The sequence below is a fragment of the Pelodiscus sinensis genome, chromosome 17, assembly GCF_052426305.1.
Source record: "Pelodiscus sinensis isolate ZL-2025 chromosome 17, ASM5242630v1, whole genome shotgun sequence".
NCBI lineage: Eukaryota > Metazoa > Chordata > Testudines > Trionychidae > Pelodiscus > Pelodiscus sinensis.
The window spans coordinates 22,846,061-22,865,443 of NC_143068.1; the positions used below are offsets into that span (position 1 = coordinate 22,846,061).

Below are 19,383 nucleotides of genomic sequence, written 5' to 3' on the forward strand. Positions count from 1 at the left end.
TTAATGTTAGTGTTTAGCTTCTTTCCCACAATATTCCATACAAACTTTAACTCAGAGGACTGTGTATTCTTTGTCCTCGTAGTGTTCATGTTATTACACTAAACAAAATAATTCTGTGTGAATGAGGGGCGGCCCAAGGCCGTACGTTCCTTATTGCTATTAGCGTGTATTTGTTCTATGTATGTGACTTGAAGGAGGTTACATTGACTAGAGTCACTGTTTCTCTTATAGGACCAAGCATGGTTCACAGATGTTTAATTGTTAACCCATGCAATTCCATAATTCTTGAGGCTTTTAAGGCATCAGGCACCAATGAGTAGCAGGGCAAGTAGCTGTTATTACAATGGTGAGGTTACTAGTTTCCTCATTGTTGTGGGCATCTTTACTTAAATATACCGATGTCCCACTTGCCCATGGTGCTCAGGCTCGGTGCCGGGTGAGATGCCGCCAATGGCTGTGGCACTGGGGTGCTCAGGCCCGGTGCCGGTTGAGTTGTGGCCAGGGGTTCCCAGTCGCCATCGTGCGGGCTGCTGAGTCCACAGTGTCCAGAGCCGCCTGGAGAGCGGTTCGCATGATGACTTTACCCTCCGAGGCAACAGCCGTGAACTCCTGACGGTCCTCCACAGGGAGTCTGTCTCTGAACTTTTCGATGGCCTGTCAGGTGTTAAAAGCATACCTGCTTAGCATCGCCTACTGGTTCGTGATGCGGAGTTGTAGCGCCCCTGTGGCATAAACCTTAGGGCCCAACAGGTCCAGCCACTTAGGCTCCCTCGCCTTTGGAGAAGGACCAGGCTGAGGGAGTCTTTCCTTTTGGGCCGCGGCCGGCACGACCAAGGACCTGGGGATGGGTTGTGAGTACAGGTAGTCATGCCCCGATAGTGGGACGTAATACCGCCTCTCGACCCCTTTTAAGGTAGGGGTCAAGGTTGCCGGTGTCTGCCACAGGGCATTGGTAATCTTTGACACCGTTTTGTTAAGCGGTAAGGCCAATCGCGTAGGTGCATCTTCTGTGAGGATGTCCACCATTGGATCCGTGTCCTCGATGACAGGTTCCACCATAACGGCCAGGTTGGAAGCCATGCGGCGGAGGAGGTCCTGGTGTGTGCGGGCATCCATTGACAGCAGACTCGGTGCAGGGTCTGCTAGTGCCTTGTCCGGAGACGACGATGACGAGGACTCCTGAACTGGACCAGGAACAGTTGTCACCAACTGTGGTGCCATATGGGTGGCTTGCGCTCCCTATGGGTCCACCTCCGGTGCCGGTGATTGAGGTGCCATTGGATCAGGTTGCGGCGCCCGAAGAGGGGAGGAGGGGGCCTGGGACAGGCACACCAACGGTTGGGATCGGTGCCCTGAAGTCCCCGACCCCAGAGAAGGGGGCAGCTGACCTTGCCTCTGATGGTAGGCCCAGGGGGTCCAGAAAGGTCACTGCGGGTGCGGAGGCCACATTTGTTGAGTGTGGTCCCTCCTATGTCTGGACCTGGATCTGTGGGCCGAGGATGCTCCCGAAGAGCCCGAACGGACGGAGACAGCATCCAAGTCCGAGGAGTAATCGGACTCCGGCCAGAGTGGAGCCGAGGAAGAATGCGGGGCAAACCTTGCCATAGACTCGGGCTTGCCCACATGAGTACGTTGGGGCCATACTGTCTGTAGGACCGAGGGACCCAGACCCGGTGCCGAGGGTTCTACGGCACCCAGTTACGGCACTGGGGCGCCCAGACTCGGTGCCGATTGCAACGTTGCCAGTTGCGGCACCAGGGTGCCCAGGCCCGGTGCCTGATAAGTTGCCAGCAGCTGCAGCACTGGGGTGCTCAGGCCCAGTGCCGGTAGAGTCGCCAGCAGCTGCGGCACCATGGTGCTCAGGCCCAGCGCCGTTTGAGTCGCCAGCAGCTGCGGCACCGGGGTGTCCAGGCCCGGTGCCGTTTGAGTCGCCAGCAGCTGCGGCACTGAGGTGCTCAGGCTCGGTGCTGGGTGAGATGCCGCCAATGGCTGTGGCACCAGGATTCCCAGGCCCGGTGCAGATGAAGGCACGCAGAACGACGCCGGCTCCTGAGTGACCTCCATGGAGGAGAGGGATGTCTGAGTGGACGCCACATGGCTACTCAGATACAGTATCGGCACTGCCAGGCAGGGAGCTGGCAAGGAGCTCATCTGCAACGAAGTTCGCGCATGGCTGGAAACTCCCTGAGACTGACGGTTCGGCGTTGAGAAGGGTGCCGAAGTAGCGATCGGTACTGACCCCACATGGGGCAGTCCTGACGCATAAGCCACTTTAGCATGCCGACCTGGGCCATGCTGGGGCGAAGCCGTAGCCAGCTGAGCCTCCGACGATGGTGACCTTCCCCGGGATTTCTTCACTCTCTTAGTCGGAGGAGAGTGAGACCGGTGCCGAGACCTCGACGCCGACGCACGGTGCCGGTGAGGAGCCTCCCGTGTGGAAGCCGGTGCGCTGCGCTGCGCACCGCAGGCTGCTCCGGCGGCACCGGTTGAAGCGCTGTCTCCATGAGGAGAAGCTTCAGGTGGGAAACCCTTTCTTTTCTGGTACGGGGCTTAAAGGACTTGCAGATCTTACAGGCAATAGCCAGATGAGCCTCACCCAAGCACTTAAGACAGCTGTCGTGTGGGTCGCCTCTGGGCATAAACTTCCCGCAGTCAGCTCACATCTTGAAGCCTTGCGGCCCTGGAATTCTTTACCTCCAAGGGGGAAGGAACAAAACAAAGAACCTAACTATCTAACTACAAGAACTATTTACAAACCAATGTGAGAACGGGAACCATTAACTAACTAAGAGACTGAGAGATATGGAGACGCTCCAACGACCGTCACTGCAGTAAGAAGGAACTGAGGTGGGGCAGCGCCGGCAGGGGTACTTATGCCCCGCCATGGTGGCGCCACTCCAGGGGGTGCCCTGCCGGTGCTACGGGTACCGCTAGGGAAAACGCTCCAGAAGATGCGGTGCGCACACCTACTTCGAATGGACATGAGCAACCACTCGAAGAATATCTGTTATGGGAGGGGTTCCCAACATTTTTATGCTGCAGACCAGCAAACCAATTCACAAACTTTTGGCAGACTGGTAACAAGTTATTTGCATATTCTGCCAAAAGCCCCCCCCCCCCAAGCCACTGCAGCCAGCCATCTTTGGCTTATGTGGCAACTGCTGCAGCTGAAGTTGGCTGTTTGAGGCGGCTCTGGGGGCCAGGGCTGTGGTACACCCTGGCCTCAAGCCCCACCCCCCGTGCCAGCCCTAGAGGCCCCCCACCCCTCCATTACCCCCCAGCACCAGTCACTAACCCCTGAATCTCCTGTACCCAACCCTGTGCCAGCCTCCCACCCTCAGAGCCTCCCAGTGCTAGTCCCCACCCCTTAAAGCATTCCACTACCAGACCCCTCCTGTTTCCAGTGCTCCCCTCACTGTGTCAACCCCCAATATTAGCCCCATTCCCAGAGACCCCCAGTGCCAGCTCTGCCCCCATTGCTCCCTCACTACTAGCCCCCCCCCCGAGCCTCCCAGTGCCAGCTCCCCACCCTGGACACTCCAGCGTCAGCCCCCCATATTAGCTTATCCTCAGAGTCATCCCCCACCTACTAGAGCTCCCCAGAACTAACCCTGCCCCTGGAGCACACTAGTGTCTGCCCTTTCCCCCCACTCCCACCTAGCCCTGCACTGCCTCCTGTTAGCTAAGCACTCCTGCCCATGCTGAAACTGTTCTAAGGCTGCCATGCCACGCTCTGCACAGCTCTTCCACATCCAGGAGACCCTGTGCCTACCCAGCATTGGTTGGCTGAGAGGTGAGGCAGGACATGCCTCTCACAACAGCCACGGTGGAAGGGAAGGCGGTGGGCTGTTTACCCCAGCCCCCAGAGCCTCCACAGCCCAGCCTAGCCCAGCCCAATTATGGTACCAAGTTCTGTCAAGGGCACAGACAAGCTTTTGAGTTTGCCCAGAGCTTTTTTTTTTGGGGGGGGGGGGGGGGGAGGCAGAGATGTGTATTAAGTGTGTCAGCCACTTACAAAGAACAACATACTGTTTAGCTTAACTACTTAATACATTTCAATGGATCATTCAAGGTGAAATGGCCTGTACAACTCCTCTACTCAGAGGGGAAAGTGGGTTATAGATTGTTATAATAAATCATATATTCAGTCTATCTGTTGATGATTTTTAGCTCCTAGGTTCTTCCTTTGAAACTGTGTAGGTTTCCTTTGCAGAGAACAGATCAGATAGAGCAACTGCTTTGTCAAACATGTTCCCCCACAGGTAATGTGGTCTTTTGTCTTAAACCCTCACTGCAAGTTAAGAATATAGTAACTGTATGAAGGAGAATTACTCTGAGGACATTTAAGGTACGTCTAGACTACATGCCTCTGTCGCCAGAGATGAGGCATACCTGGGTGGTTAACAAATGCCTTTGATGTCGACACCCGCGCGTCCAGACTACCGCGCTGAGCCGACAAACAGCTGATCGGCTCAGCGCGGCAGCCCTGTAAATTTAAATGAAGCGGCGATTATGTAAATCGCCGCTTCATTTTCCTATGCCGGGTAGCCTAATCTACATGCCTCAGGCGACAGAGGCATGTAGTCTAGACGTACCTTAAATGTCCTCAGAGTAATTCTCCTTCATACAGTTACTATATTCTTAACTTGCAGTGAGGGTTTAAGACAAAAGACCACATTACCTGTGGGGGAACATGTTTGACAAAGCAGTTGCTCTATCTGATCTGTTCTCTGCAAAGGAAACCTACACAGTTTCTGGCGACAGAGGCATGTAGTCTAGACGTAGCCTTAGTTTGTACTGGAGGAAGTACACCACATGTGTAAGATCCATGCATCCAAAGCAAAACAGAAGATAATTCATTATGGCTTTGGGGTAGCTTAGACTCCTGACCACCTTTCCTCATCCCCCTCCCACTACTTCTACATGTTTTTGTAAGTGGTAGCCTTTCCCTGCCTCACCTCCATAAACTCCTTGGAACAGTCTAGTAAAAGAAGGGCTATAGGAACATTTCCCAAAAAGGAACTAGTTTTAAACCTAATCATGAAACTGGATGCCTAATAAATCAGACCAGATAAAAGGTTTGGATATAGACCACTCTAGTAACTTAACAGCAGTATTATGGAACACTAGAGGAAACTAGGGATGTTAAATACCTCATGAGTTCTTATCGGTTACTCGACTATGCTATAAGCCCAGGGGTGGGACCAGCAGACACTGCACTCTAGCCCCACTCCTGAGGAGCCCTGCCACTCCACACTGCTGCCTCTGCAACAGAGGCAGCAACGCAGGATGGCAGCAGACCCTGTCCAGGGAGTGGGGGCGGGCACTGAGCTCCCAAACCCAGCCCGAGCCAGAACTGAGCCTGGCTCCTAATACTTCTGCTGTGGCTCTGCATGTAAAGTGCAAGTCCCAGACCTGGTGCAAGCAGGGTTCCTGGCCAGCTGGTTAAATTTACAGGCAAGGTACAGGGGGAGGGGGAGAGAAATGCATGTAGTCTATAGCATTAATCTATAAGCTTTTGCTTATCGGTTAATTGACTACACTATTACAGACCTACAGGAAATTAATAGTGGACAGTAGGTACTATCTTAATCCATAATATTTAGGGGGATATAGGTCAATGCACTTCCCACAACATGTTACTGATTCCAGAAGCTACTAGGCCAAACATTCATCTGAGCACAAAAATACTACATTGATTGAAGTGTGCATATTTATGCTCTTCCCCCTTGCATTAATAATTATGATCCTGGGCAGAAGGATTAAGATGAGACAAAGACCTACAGCAACATGGTAATGTGTGTTATACCTACTGTGGTTATTCTATTTCTTAACTCCCATTTGTTTGCAACTACAGGGTAACAATTACGTCTTATCCCCACAGTAGTACCTGGGATTTGGGGGAGAGGTAGAAGGCACCTTTCTATTCTGTAACAGCTCCGGCACTGCTACAGCCACAGCAGGATCAGGCGGCCTCAGCAGGACTGCGGCTGGGGCTAGGGCTAGGCTGCCCTGACTGCAGCAGATTGTAGGGCAAGCTAGGTTGGACGTGGAATGGCTGTCCCCCAGCTGCCATAGGTCCCTGCCCTGCACAGCGCTAAGTAGGCAGCTGTGTGGTCTACAGGGAACTTAGATTACCATCACTTCTATTTGTCACTCGCCATAAACCAAAAGCTTTGATGGTCAGAAGTTTGAAAACATGAATGGTTACATCTCACAAACTAGATGTGCCACAAAATAGTTTCACATCAGTTTTAATCATTAAAAACCACTTCACTTTTTAAAACTTTATTGATTTACCACCTGATTAAAGCATGAATTATCAGTATTATACACAATATTTTTATGTAGAAAACTTTACATAGTTTTTCATATTATATAATTTCTATTACTCTCTCAAAAATGTATACATCCATTGGGCAAGGAATGCTTTTCATTAAATTACTGATATTAAATGCACTTAATATGGAGATCTTTAACAAAAAGTAACTAGTAATCAATTTAGGCATTTTACATACATAAAACATACATTGTACACAGAAAACATTTTGTTCGAAGTTGCAAAAGTGATTGAACAAAATTTAAAGACATTTTAAGTGAGCTGTAGCTTAGAAAGCTTGTAAATTTACTGCAGGTCAATGATAGAATATTCTGGGTCCTTTTTTATTCTTTTAAAACATTTGTCACTATCTCAATACGTCAGGTTTTTTTAGCTAGAGGACTTGTACTACAGTTTTGCTGTGTCTGCATTTTAGAAGCTGTAGAATTAAGGGAAATCATATAGGGAGAAAAACAAAAAACAAGGTTCAATGTAATATTCCACTTGCAACATAAGCACTAGAAGCACCAGAATGAGGGTAATTTTGGGAGTTTATTCTAATTAGCAAATTAACAACTCTCCCACTGTCCACGCCCTTCAAAGGATCCCAGTAAAAAGAAACAAAATTATAAAAACATGCAGATACTCCACATTAATACCATTAAATTATAAGACTGTCATTTGTTGTGTAACATTTTAAATATTTAAATACAGTATCTGAATATAATTGTGTAATGCACACAGAGGCCTAGATCCTTATCAGAATATGCTAACATGGACTCCTCACATGTAGTCCTGTAGAAGCCAATGAGACTCCACACTGGGAGTTTGTGCCAGCAGACCCTGGTTCACGATGTGAGCCAGAGTTGATTACTCTTGGAATTTGACTTCCTTTTATCATCACATCAGTAGATTATTGTCTTTCCAAAGATACAATGATGCAAACGTCGGATATAAAATTAAGGGCTTCAGACATTAACATTTTACTAATGCACCAGTCTCTTTGCATCTAGTATGTACAATCAATTTTTTTTTGAAACCTCTGAGACAAGAATAAGGCTGTTATAGTTTCTCCTCACCTCATGCACTACCTGGTAAAATCTAGAATATTTCAGATGTCATGTATGATCATTCATCAATTTTTAGCAGTCTATAAATGGCATATAGATCAGTAAAATCCTTTCATAAGGAACCACTAAGGAAATAATCACAACCCTAAGGCTGTGTGTTAAAGGCTCTCCAATATTGATAAAGGCTCTTAGTTTTTTTTTTATCTTGAGTATTCACATAAGCATAAAGACTTGTTCATTAAAACTACTTTATACTGCAAGAAAACCCATAATGAAACAGTTGTGAAAATTTGGGGAAAAATAAAAAGTTCAATTATTGTAGATTGTATTTAAAGACGTCAGTTGTATTGCTTTCATGCTGTCTAAAAGGGACAGAAAGCATGCAACCTGAACGGTAATGTTTTAACAGGAGATAGGACTAATGTCATATACTGTACATTCATTAACAGGGAGAGTGACATTCAAACATGAGAAATAACATGTAAATAAATAGTCCTATTTATTTTCTTACTGTGACGGATTAAATGATACAGTAGCAGGGAATAAGTGACTGCTACGCTTTACAATGCCATATAAAGGACAGATACCAACTTTAAATGTAGCATGTTAGTTATGTGCAATTACTTATTTTTCAGTTTTTATTCATGGTAAAATATAGCCATATATTCTTTTCCATTGAAAGAATTTATATATTTCTTCTAATGTATACTTAAAGTAAAAAGCCTAGCTGCAATTTACTTTTCTTTGGTAGAAAAATTAAAGAGACAAAATAAAGAAGGTGACAACCATACAGCACTCTGGACAAAACAAGCTACATGAACATAAAGTAAGAGCACCATTCTGACTCTGAAGAAACCCACAAAAAATGAATCCCCATCAAATCCAAAGCTTGAATTTTTCAATGCTATATTAATTTTGATTGCACTAGCAGGAAAAAAAATCTCTATTTACAAAATAAAAGTACTAAAGGCAAATGTTTTATTTCATTCAATTAACACTTACATAGTTCTTGTATGCAAATATGGGTAGCACAAACAGTGCTGGATAACACTTTTTCCATTTGCATTCTTAATACATTAAGGAGGGTGGCAATTTTCCTGCCACCCCTCCATGTGGATCCTATACTGTCTTCATTTAAAAAGTTACTTGTGAATACAGTTAATCCTATGGACAGGTTCAATTCTGTTGAACTTCAGTTAAAATTGAAGTGCATCAGAGAAATCATTGCATCAACAATATTGCAGTCTGGTCTTTTAAAAAAAACTGAAGTCACTAGGTCTAATAAAACTGTAATGTTAAATCACAAGTTTGTTTCATAGTCACCTCTAATAAATAGGAAAACGTGTGCTTAAGTTCGAAAAATTAAAGCAGTCCTGGTGGAAACTAGGCTTTATTTTGCCGAGCCAGACTGAGAGAACTTGCAAGTTGAAGCATTAAAATAACCAATACTCACAAACTGGCAGTAAACACAGATAATGTCCTGATATGTTAAAAGAGATTACTTCTAACTAAATGGACTCTTCTGAATATGTATTTCAGAGCAAAGGGAAAAAAGGTTGATAAACCAGTCTCATTTCTACTTAATCTGTTCAGTGTGCACTTTAAAGAAAAATCAAATAAATAATCCTATTCTTTAATTTTACATCTCATCTAGATAATCAGGAAAAATATAAAAGGCAATGAAGAATTTAAATAGCTTTCCAGTTCCTAATAATTTGAGATTTTTCTGAGTCCACTGACAGTATGTGTTACTACGTACTCCTGACACAACCAAACTGATCCTGGAAGGGTAAACACGGCTAAAGTGTTTTAAAATGGCTCACTACGTAATCTGGAGGAGGAAAGCGTTCCCCCCAATTGGTGTATCTACAGCCACTCCACAAAAGAGTAACACACACACTAACTGTTCTAGTTATCTGCACTCAAAAAAAATCCAGCATGATCTTTTGGAGGCCATTAGCCATTGCAATATATTTTATTATTAATATATGTGCTAACATCACAAGTCTGTACAACCAAATTCAGTATTTTGAAGGGAAGTAATTTCCAATGAGGAATCCTTTCCAGCAGATTTATGGTAATAAGCTGAAAGGTATAAGACCAAACAAGTAACTGATCCGCAGAAACTGAATTAACCATAAGAATGACTAGCACTGAAACAGACTTTACATCTACTTTGTTAACTCTGTAGGCAACAACTTAAATAAAAATCACTGAACTGCTAATAGCTATATTTTTGTAGGGTGGACAGAACAAAAATCTGTTTTTCCAAAAATGGCATCCTGATGATCTGCTGCTTTCTTGCATTATTGAGAGGTACCAATGACTTTTGTTCCTCCTCTTGAATCCATTCCTTGAATGTAGCATGACTAAAGCTGTGTGAATAAGCAGCAATGGTCAATCTTACTTGGGACTACCAGGAAGGCAAACGGGTTCCAATTGTCCGTAACTGCTCCTGCGGTATCCAGATTTTAAATACCACACCTATACGCAGGAAGAACTTGCGTAGCACAGCTCGGAGCTCAGGAATCAGGTCAAACTGCATGATTTCACAGAGGTATGGGTAATAAGTTGAAGCATGTGCTTTAAACTTTTGTGGAAAAAGAATGCAAAACAAAAATAAAAAGTAAGTTACTCCCATTACTTAGAATGTTAGAACAGTAAAATGCTGGAGCTGGCATTATGTTTTTCTAAATGATAAAAAGGACCAATCATCAAATGCTCAAGCCGCATTTAAAGCCAATTTCTTACTCTGCAATGTAGCAAGAATACATTTCAGATAAAGTGACAGTGCACTAGTTCTGTGCTGGGAATTTCCTGTTTTGATAACTATGCATAGTAAAGTTCAATATTGTAGAATAATATAAAAGGTTTAGTTAGTTCTGGCTTTGTACTATTTCTGACTAGGGATGTAAAGGGCCAACAGGTTATCCAGTAAGCACTAGCTTATCAGCATGCTTACCAAGTTAACTGGTGCCTGGCCAGGCTGGAGCAGCCCCCATCCGATGAGGTGGTGCAGCAGGCGCACCGGGACAAGGGCAGGAGGCTCCTCCAGCCTTGTCAGGCCCACTGACCACACCACAGATGGGGGGCTGCTCTGGTGGGCTGGTTAACCATTTAAACATAGTTTAATCGGTTAACATTTTAAACAGGATTTTACATCCCTATTTCTGACTAACACATGATTGACAGCTGGTTAAACAACTCTTCAAGCAAAACTGTGCCACATGTAATCTCTGGGTCCTGGTCTACACTAGGACCTTATTCCAAAGTAAGCCCTACCCTCCAAGTTCTAATTTATAAGCAGTGCATCCACATTACCAAGCCCATTATTTCAGAACAACAGGCCACAGAATTCAAACTCTACTCTGCTTTTCATCAGGAATAACACCAATTCCAAAATAGTAATTTCAAAATAATATTAGTGTGGATGCTCCAGTGCAACTAAATCATACTAACTGGCCTCTTCCTGGAGGCCTCCCACAGCTCCCCAGAGTGTTTCCTGGGACTCTGAGTCCAAGGCAGCAAATCCACATTAACAGAGCCTGCCTCAGACTAATTTCGAGGCTTTTCAGTAATGAGGACACACAAGCCTGAATTTGTTAAAACCGGGAGTTAAGTAGAATTTAGTGATTTTGAAATAGTTTCCTAGTGTAAACATGGCCTGGGTGAACTACATGGCAGTGAGTACCAATAGCCTCATATTTCTTCGCTATTTCACAGTGACTTTCCTCTGTATGGACGTCATTCTGAGGGATGCAGGAAATCCAGGAGTATTCTGCGTTTATAGCTGTGAATTTTTTCCACAACTACAAGAACTATATGAGTTTACATTGCATATGTTTATATTCGTGCTAAGTGGAGAAATAATCTTACATTTCTCCATCACAACTTTGAGAATAAGTATATTTCATTGACAGTCCCCTCTGTGTACTATGGAGCATTCACAAGAATTAAATTTGAAAATTCATGAATTTAGCAAAGGAAATTATCAAGTTAACACATCTACTGAAATACAAAAGAATTCATAAGACAGATTCTTTTTAGCAGCAGTGAAGATCAGAGAAAGTATATTTGGATGCAAGCAGAAGTTGTTTCCAGCTAGATCTTACCTTTTCATCACTGATTTTAAGTGTTTTTGTTAAAAGCAACAATAGGAGATTGGTCCAGGCTTCCCTGTGGCTTTCTGAATTTACTGTGATAAAATAGGCCAAGGCTTCACTGCATACACTAGAAAAAAATTACATAGATAAGTGCAGATAAGGGCACAGCAATCAACAAATCACGTTTATATAGATGTCTCTAGCTCTATCAGCAGTATTTTTTCTCAGAGGGGTAGACATATTAGTCTCTAACTTTAAAAATGTGTAGTCCTGTGGCACCTTAGACAGACAGACACAGACACAGAGGGTACGTCTAGACTACATGCCTCTGTCACCAGAGGCATGTAGATTAGGCTACCAGACATAGTAAAATGAAGCGGCGATTTAAATAATCGCCGCTTCATTTAAATTTACATGGCTGCCGCGCTCAGCCGACAAACAGCTGATCAGCTCCTCATCCCAGGAGGTTTACCTGGGTGGTCAACAAATGCCTTTGATGTCGACACCCGCGCGTCCAGACTATCGCGCTGAGCCGACAAACAGCTGATCAGCTTTTTGTCGGCTCAGCGCGGCAGCCATGTAAATTTAAATGAAGTGGCAATTATTTAAATCGCCGCTTCATTTTACTATGTCTGGTAGCCTAATCTACATGCCTCTGGCGACAGAGGCATGTAGTCTAGACGTACCCAGACACAGACACACAGACACACTTTATATTGATATTTATTTAAGGTGTTACAGGACTACTCATTTTAAAAGTTTTTTTAAGTAACATGGCTACCCTCCTGACACACACACACACACACACACACACAGCATCATGAGCTTTTGTGGGCAAAACCCACTTCAGAGTACAGAAAAAGCTCATCTGAAGAAGATACTAAAGGGGGAGGATAAGGGTGAAGAAGACATTTTTATAACCTCTGGCTAGCCAAAGTTCCAAATTGTGATGCAACAAATACCTGAAAAGATTAATCAGGAATTGAGCTATATGGTGCTTGGACTGTACCCATCCCCAGTGGGAAGGGGTATCTGGCCACATGGTAACCACTCCCAATGGACTTACTTCTGGGTGCCAAAATCTGTTTATTAGAGGACCCCCTTTTCTATCCCTAATCAATTTATGATCCATCTGCTCAGCTACTTTGAATAGCAACATTATTAGTGTTGCACTAGGACTCAGAAGCCCCATCAATGTCAGGGCCCCACTGACAGTCCCCAAAAAGAGGAGTCCAAAATTCATTAGGTAAAATGCCATTCTTACTTTAGAAGTCGCTGCTGTATAGCATCCCAGGAATCTCTGCGGCTTTCATCAATATACATTCGGAAGAGGATTCTCAAGCAACAAGCCAAACTGCTGGTCTCTTGTTTTAAAAGATTGGGTTTTGATTTACCCTTGAATCCTAGAAATCAGTTACAAATGTATATATTCATACTTATTTTCACATACCTTAGAAACAAGAAGCATAATTAAATTTCAAGGATACTAGGTAGGCAGACCAACTTATTGTAGTGATGAATACATAATTTTAAGGTATAACTTAATTACACAAAAATGTTTAAAAACAATTAATCCTGCAGGCTGTTCACATGGCATCTGAGGGAAACACTTGCAGGGTTTGTCCTGGTGCCATAGATAGTGTACAAATCATTCATCACAGAGTTTTAGATGTGCAAAACTACATGGCTGCGTCTAGACTGGCATGATTTTGCGGAAATACTTTTAACGGAAAAGTTTTTCCGTTGAAAGTATTTCCGCAAAAGAGCGTCTAGATTGGCAAGTGCCTTTGCGCAAAAGCATCTGTGCCCAGTATGCCGGTTTTGTGCAAGAAAGTTCCGGCGGCCATTTTAGCCATCGGGGCTTTCTTACACAAAAAATTCCTGTCCCTGTCTACACTAGCCCTCTTATGCAAGAACACTTGCGCAAGTGGGCTTTATCGCGGGAGCGTCAGAGTTCTTGCGCAGGAACACAGGCAATCTTACATTAGATCGTCAGTGTTCTTGCGCAAATTCTCACAGCCAGTTTAGACGCACCCCATATGTTTGGATTTGCCTTTAAAATCCCCATGTTTAAAATCCACAGTCCCACAAAAACACCTCAGCTCAGCACAAAACACTCTTGTATGTTTTATATGACATTTTATTCAAGAGACAGGATGGGCATATCTCTCACACACCCTGAAGTCAGAAGCAAGAGCCATACAACACTGCTTGATTTAGTTTTTTTTTTTTTAAATAGCTCCCTAAATTGGTATAGAATTATCAACCAAGGATCAAGGTTGGTCGAAGATACCACCACTAGGTGGCCCAGTGATGAGTGATTAATGAGTGATCAATGGGGATCCTAGAAATCCATTTGCCATGCAAAAGGTGGATTTTGTATTTTTACGAAGATTCTTATTTTTACATTTTGTGAAGAAATAAAAACTTATATTAGAACTCCGTTTATCTGAGTCTACATGATCTAGATCTCCATATTAATCCAGCCAAAGCTGACAGCTGAAAATCTCCTGATTATTGGAGTTTTTGATTACCCAATCTGGCTCTGGTCCCAATTAGATCAGATAACTGGAATTGCACTGAATCTATATATATTGTGGTTAGGAAAACTGAAGTTCAGCATTCTATTTTAATCATGTAAAAAAAGCAGATTATGTTTTTGTACTGGAGATTTAAAAAAAAAAAAAAATCATAGAAAACTAGGATTGATGCTGATGCGCACTTCCATGCAAAAAGATCATATTCCATTGCTCCCTGAGCCAACTCCTCTACCATTAATAACCCCCTATACACATTTATATTGACAAAACTGAATTAGATAAAATACGTCTCCCATCATGTTTCTATTTTATTGTAAATGAAACAGGGCTTTAATTACAAAATTGAAATACTCATCAAAAGCAATCAGAAAAAAGTGACAAGTCTAATCTAGATCAGTTAAGAAACACCGTGATTAAAAACTTTTAATATATAGTACATTTGATAAAAGTCACTTTTACTATACTGCACATTCCTAATATTTAAAAAAAATGCAGGCATTAAAAAAAAAAAAAAAAAAAAAAAAAGGAAGCTCAAAACCATTACTAAGTAACATGTGCTTACCGGCTCTCCATAGGACAGTTCGCTGCTCATAATTTGAGTTAAAGGCTTTTGAAAATGAATGAGACTCTTGTAAACAATCCAATAATTTAAAAAGATGTTGTGAAGTTATATACTTATACATTCCTTGCTCTTCCGTGTCAATGTGGATATCTGCATCCAGAGCATCTCTCTGCAGAGAAAATCAAGTTATTGGGGGTGGTTCATGGAGAAGAGGTGCACAAGAAACAAACAAAAAACCCCCCCAAAATCTCAGTTGTGTTATACACTGAAATATCTAAATCCACATTAATTACGTAGAGCAGGCATGTCCAAAGTCCGGCCCGCGGGCCAATTGCGGCCCGTGTTCCGGTTTAATACAGCCCCACAGGTAATTTGGCAATATCTATCTTTTATGGCCCCCAACGAATCCACATGTATTGAGATGAATACATTGTAAAATCTCAGTTAATGTCAGTTGGTCTAAATCAGTTATAAATATATTTGGACACAACATGTATACTTGGTGTTATGTTCCTGTTCATATTTTTTTAACTTAAAAGTTGACAGACAACCTTTATTACCAATAATATGTAATGTACTTTACAATGTTCCTGACACATATTTCAGCTTCCTGGATTTTTTTTTTCATCTGGCCTTCAGATATGAAAGGCAGAGTGATTTAACACCTGTTTAGATTTGTCATCCATGTGACGAAATGAAAAGTATGCCGTTTGCAATAAACTTTGCATAAAATAGTTAATTTGCATTTAATTTTAATGGTTCAAAGAATGTCAGGCAAAATGGTCGGCCCTCACGCATGTTCACTTCATCAAATCTGGCCCTTTTTGAAAAAAGTTTGGACACCCCTGACGTAGAGTATATTCCATTTACATAAACTTTTGGCACAAAATATCTACATATCTGTTTCCTTAAGACCGCGGATTTGGAGAAGGTGGTCAGGGCTGTGCGTTCAGTGCTGTCCTGTGATTAAGTGCTTTCCTTCCGACTAGCTGTTTTTCCTAAAATGCTAGATGTAATTTATATTAGCTATTGAAAGACGATTGTCTAGATCAAAAAAGGGGAAGACCTCTATTTCAAAGTACAGAAAGATCCTGCTGAGTGACACAAAGCACTTGCCTTCCCATAGGGGCTGATATACTGCCTCTGCAGAGCTCTGAAGTTGCTAAAACAAACTAACTAGCAAGATATGTAGTTCCATATATTTAAATAGATGCTGCACAATTTAGGTGTTCAACTTCTTTGCCTTAATCAGGACTGAATAAATAAGATTTATTTTCTATATTTGTGACATGCACCCACCACACAAGCCTCTCAACATAACACAATAACAGACTATCAAGTGGCAGGAAACAGTCCCAAAATTAGCTTCTCCCCCATCTCCCCACAATAAAATATAAAAGATAACAAGCTTGGTGAGAGTGATTAAGACAAACCCTGGCCCAAGCCTCTATGGGAACAAACAGGGTGGCCTGGCAGGGTGACCTCAAGATCAAGGCATTTGGTTTGAAATGTTTAGTTTGATTGTCAAGCACTTGTCATTGAAGACAGCCTATCAGCCTCAGAGGATAAGCCTTGACATTTAACCACAACAACTTAGCTGAGCTCAACTTCTAAGGGTATGTCTAGACTACATGCCTCTGGCGACAGAGGCATGTAGATTAGGGTACCAGACATAGTAAAATGAAGCGGCGATTTAAATAATCGCCGCTTCATTTAAATTTACATGGCTGCCGCGCTGAGACAACAAACAGCTGATCAGCTGACATTTTACTATGTCCGGTACCCTAATCTACATGCCTCTGTCGCCAGAGGCATGTAGTCTAGACGTACCCTAAGAGGGTACACAGGGGGAGAGGCAAGTCTACACTGTCTGTCCAGAAAGGGGAAGTTGAATCTGGAACTACTGAACAAATTGTTTAATTTTTAGTAGTCATAATGGTTGCAAGGCCTTCCACAAACTGTAAGGCAATACAAAAAAAAAGTGCTAATGATTACTATGGCAGTAAGATACAAAGACAAAAGACAATGATGTCTGGAATCTTCAATATGTTACCTGGGCTGCAGCCATGTGCTCAGCATCCTCTTTCTTACTGGTTGCTGGGTAGAATACTATGTTGTCAATGGTCTGTATCAATTCCAGCTGCACCACACACTTAATAAGGAGGCCAGCAAACAGCTTCTGGTCTGATAGAATAGAGCAACTCTAGTTTTCAGTCTAGTTTTAGAAGTAATTTATGATGATAAAGTATGTGTTAAACTAGAAGACTAAATTTCATATTCCCACACCCAGTTATTATGTGTTTTATCGTTAAAGTCCCATTTTGCCTAGTCAAACATTTTTTCCATTACAATCATGGTAGAGTAGATTATATGCTTTGGCTAGTAAGTTTTCATTAAAACACTAGGGACCTGAAACTTTTTTTTATTTTAAATAAGTTCACAACTCTTTTTGTAACTAAATGTCTGTCAGTGATCAGAGATTGTGTGGAAGCAAAGCTAACACTGAAATACATTCTTACTTGTATAAGCACCACCTTTCCAGCTGTCATCTGTGGGATTTGAAAACTGACTCTGTCCCCTTTCTGAAGCATTTTTATCAATACTGCTCAGAGACTGGCGATCTAGGTCCACATCCTAGAAGTGACAATTGAAGATATAATTCTGTTTACCCAATGTACATGTGTCACAACTCAGTTTTCACAAGATATAACTAATGTGGCTTACGTTTTCTACTATCAAAGTACTGAGATCTTGTATTTGACTTTATTACCCATTGACCGAAGCATCAGTCTGCATTTAATTCTGTATGCGTCTTTAGAAGAGATTTATACTAAATTTACATATTTCTGAGCAGAGCAACTGAAGTCTTACCAAATGTTTTTCAGATGAATCATCCTCCATTCCTGCTGGCCTCCATGTCAGCAAACTACAGAAAAGAGAAATATAATAAATACTAAGGTAAAACATAACAACTGGTCTCCAACCAAAATTTGTGTTAGACTAACTTACGCATGAGGAATGGTGGTTTTGAAGATTTCTAGCATACAATTGCATGTTTGGTCCCAAACTTCAGGACTGAATTTCTGTCCATTTAGTATCACCAGGTTTTCTAAACAGTTTGTACCTGATCGAGCCAGCTGTTCATTATCTGTAAAATAAATATCCTTATTTAGTAATCATTATGAGCTCTTCTATTCAAACAATGTGAATTAAACATCTAGGCTACGTCTACACTGGCCCCTCTTCCGGAAGGGGCATGTAAATTTCACTAGTCGTCGTAGGGAAATCCGCGGGGGATTTAAATATCCCCCGCGGCATTTAAATAAAAATGTCCGCTGCTTTTTTCCGGCTTTTAAAAAAGCCGGAAAAGAGCGTCTAGACTGGCCCCGATCCTCCGGAAAAAGTGCCCTTTTCCGGAGGGTCTTATTCTTACTTCGAAGTAGGAATAAGACCCTCAGGAAAAGGGCACTTTTTCCGGAGGATCGGGGCTAGTCTAGACGCTCTTTTCCGGCTTTTTTAAAAGCCGGAAAAAAGCAGCGGACATTTTTATTTAAATGCCGCGGGGGATATTTAAATCCCCCGCGGATTTCCCTACGACGACTAGTGAAATTTACATGCCCCTTCCGGAAAAGGGGCCAGTGTAGACGTAGCCCTACTGTGCTTGCTAGTCATTATGTACAATTTATATTATGGCGGCACTGGTATTTGTATCAAGTCTTCAATAGCTCAAAGCCTGCTTGGAGCGTAATCATTATGTGTGTGATAGTAGCACCAAGATCAGGAACAAAATGTACTAAGACAGTTAGAATCCCTATTCCAAGGGACCTGAAAGCTAAACAGACAGACCAGAGAGAGAGAGATGGGAAAGTGGCATAGAGAAACAATGTTTATGGGCAAGGTCCCTGTCATGACCATGAGGGTTACCCAGCAGCCTGGGGACTAAGGGGTTAACTTTGTCCCTTACCTAACCAAGTAACAGGCAGCCAATATAAATGTAGGTAGGAATTCCTAACTGGGACAAAGGAATTTTTGGGTTTTTCTCTCCAGCTACTGAAGGGGACAGACATCATGTCTGTCTCCAAGAAAAGACTACACTATTTGTAAGTAGGGTAAAGTTTAGATAAATCCATTAGGTTTTATTGTTTTATGGTTTGGGAATGGGAATCTGATGTCTGTGCATTTAAAAATGGGTTTCTCTCTCCTTTGTAACTAAGTTTTGGCCCATGGTGGAATTCCCCATACATTTATTAATTGGTGACTTTTCCATCTAGTCACGATGCTTGTAACAGGAGTATTGTGGTGATAATAAAAAGAAAGAGAGAACTTTTATTAACCTGGTATTGATTAAGTTTTTTGTGTCCTGGTTTTTAACTTTAGGGCTGAGATTTCCCAACTGATCTCTTCCCTGGTTTCTTATCATTACTTGGGTGGTGGCGGATTTTTATCCCAAAATCTAGGTTTTTAAGATTTCGGGGGAAAGTTTTATAACAAAGCCTGGAAAGATAAGGTTTTGGTGTACTTTTGCAGGCCCCCACTTCTGCATTTATCATGCCAGAGTGGGGAATAAGCCTTGACAGTCCCACAGCAGGCCAGTGACCAACAGAGACTCCATCTCCTGATTCCCAGTCCAGGGCTCTGAATCAGTTTCCCATGAAATAAACCAGGCACAAGGGAGGACTTGAAGACAGTTTGAGTTAGGTATTCACAAGCCACCTTTCCCTCCCACTCTTCCCCACACATTCAGTGCTATCTGCATAAAAATGTTACATCATTTGAAGTGACAACACAA

At 42.7% G+C, this 19,383-nt stretch overlaps 1 protein-coding gene across 1 annotated transcript in view; it reads right to left on the bottom strand.

Annotated features, from left to right (window-relative positions):
• Nucleotides 1-6,275: 6,275 nt before the first annotated feature.
• Nucleotides 6,276-19,383, bottom strand: part of ARFGEF2 (ARF guanine nucleotide exchange factor 2) — a 63,982-nt gene continuing 50,874 nt past the window's right edge. Inside the window, exons 32-39 of the mRNA XM_014578138.4 lie at nt 17,604-17,742; nt 17,466-17,520; nt 17,114-17,228; nt 16,648-16,778; nt 14,595-14,763; nt 12,757-12,895; nt 11,502-11,619; nt 6,276-9,979 (exon numbers count right to left, since the gene is read on the bottom strand). Of these exons, the coding sequence (XP_014433624.4) occupies nt 9,803-9,979; nt 11,502-11,619; nt 12,757-12,895; nt 14,595-14,763; nt 16,648-16,778; nt 17,114-17,228; nt 17,466-17,520; nt 17,604-17,742 (1,043 nt within the window). The 3' untranslated portion in view covers nt 6,276-9,802. The remainder of the gene's footprint in view (nt 9,980-11,501; nt 11,620-12,756; nt 12,896-14,594; nt 14,764-16,647; nt 16,779-17,113; nt 17,229-17,465; nt 17,521-17,603; nt 17,743-19,383) is intronic.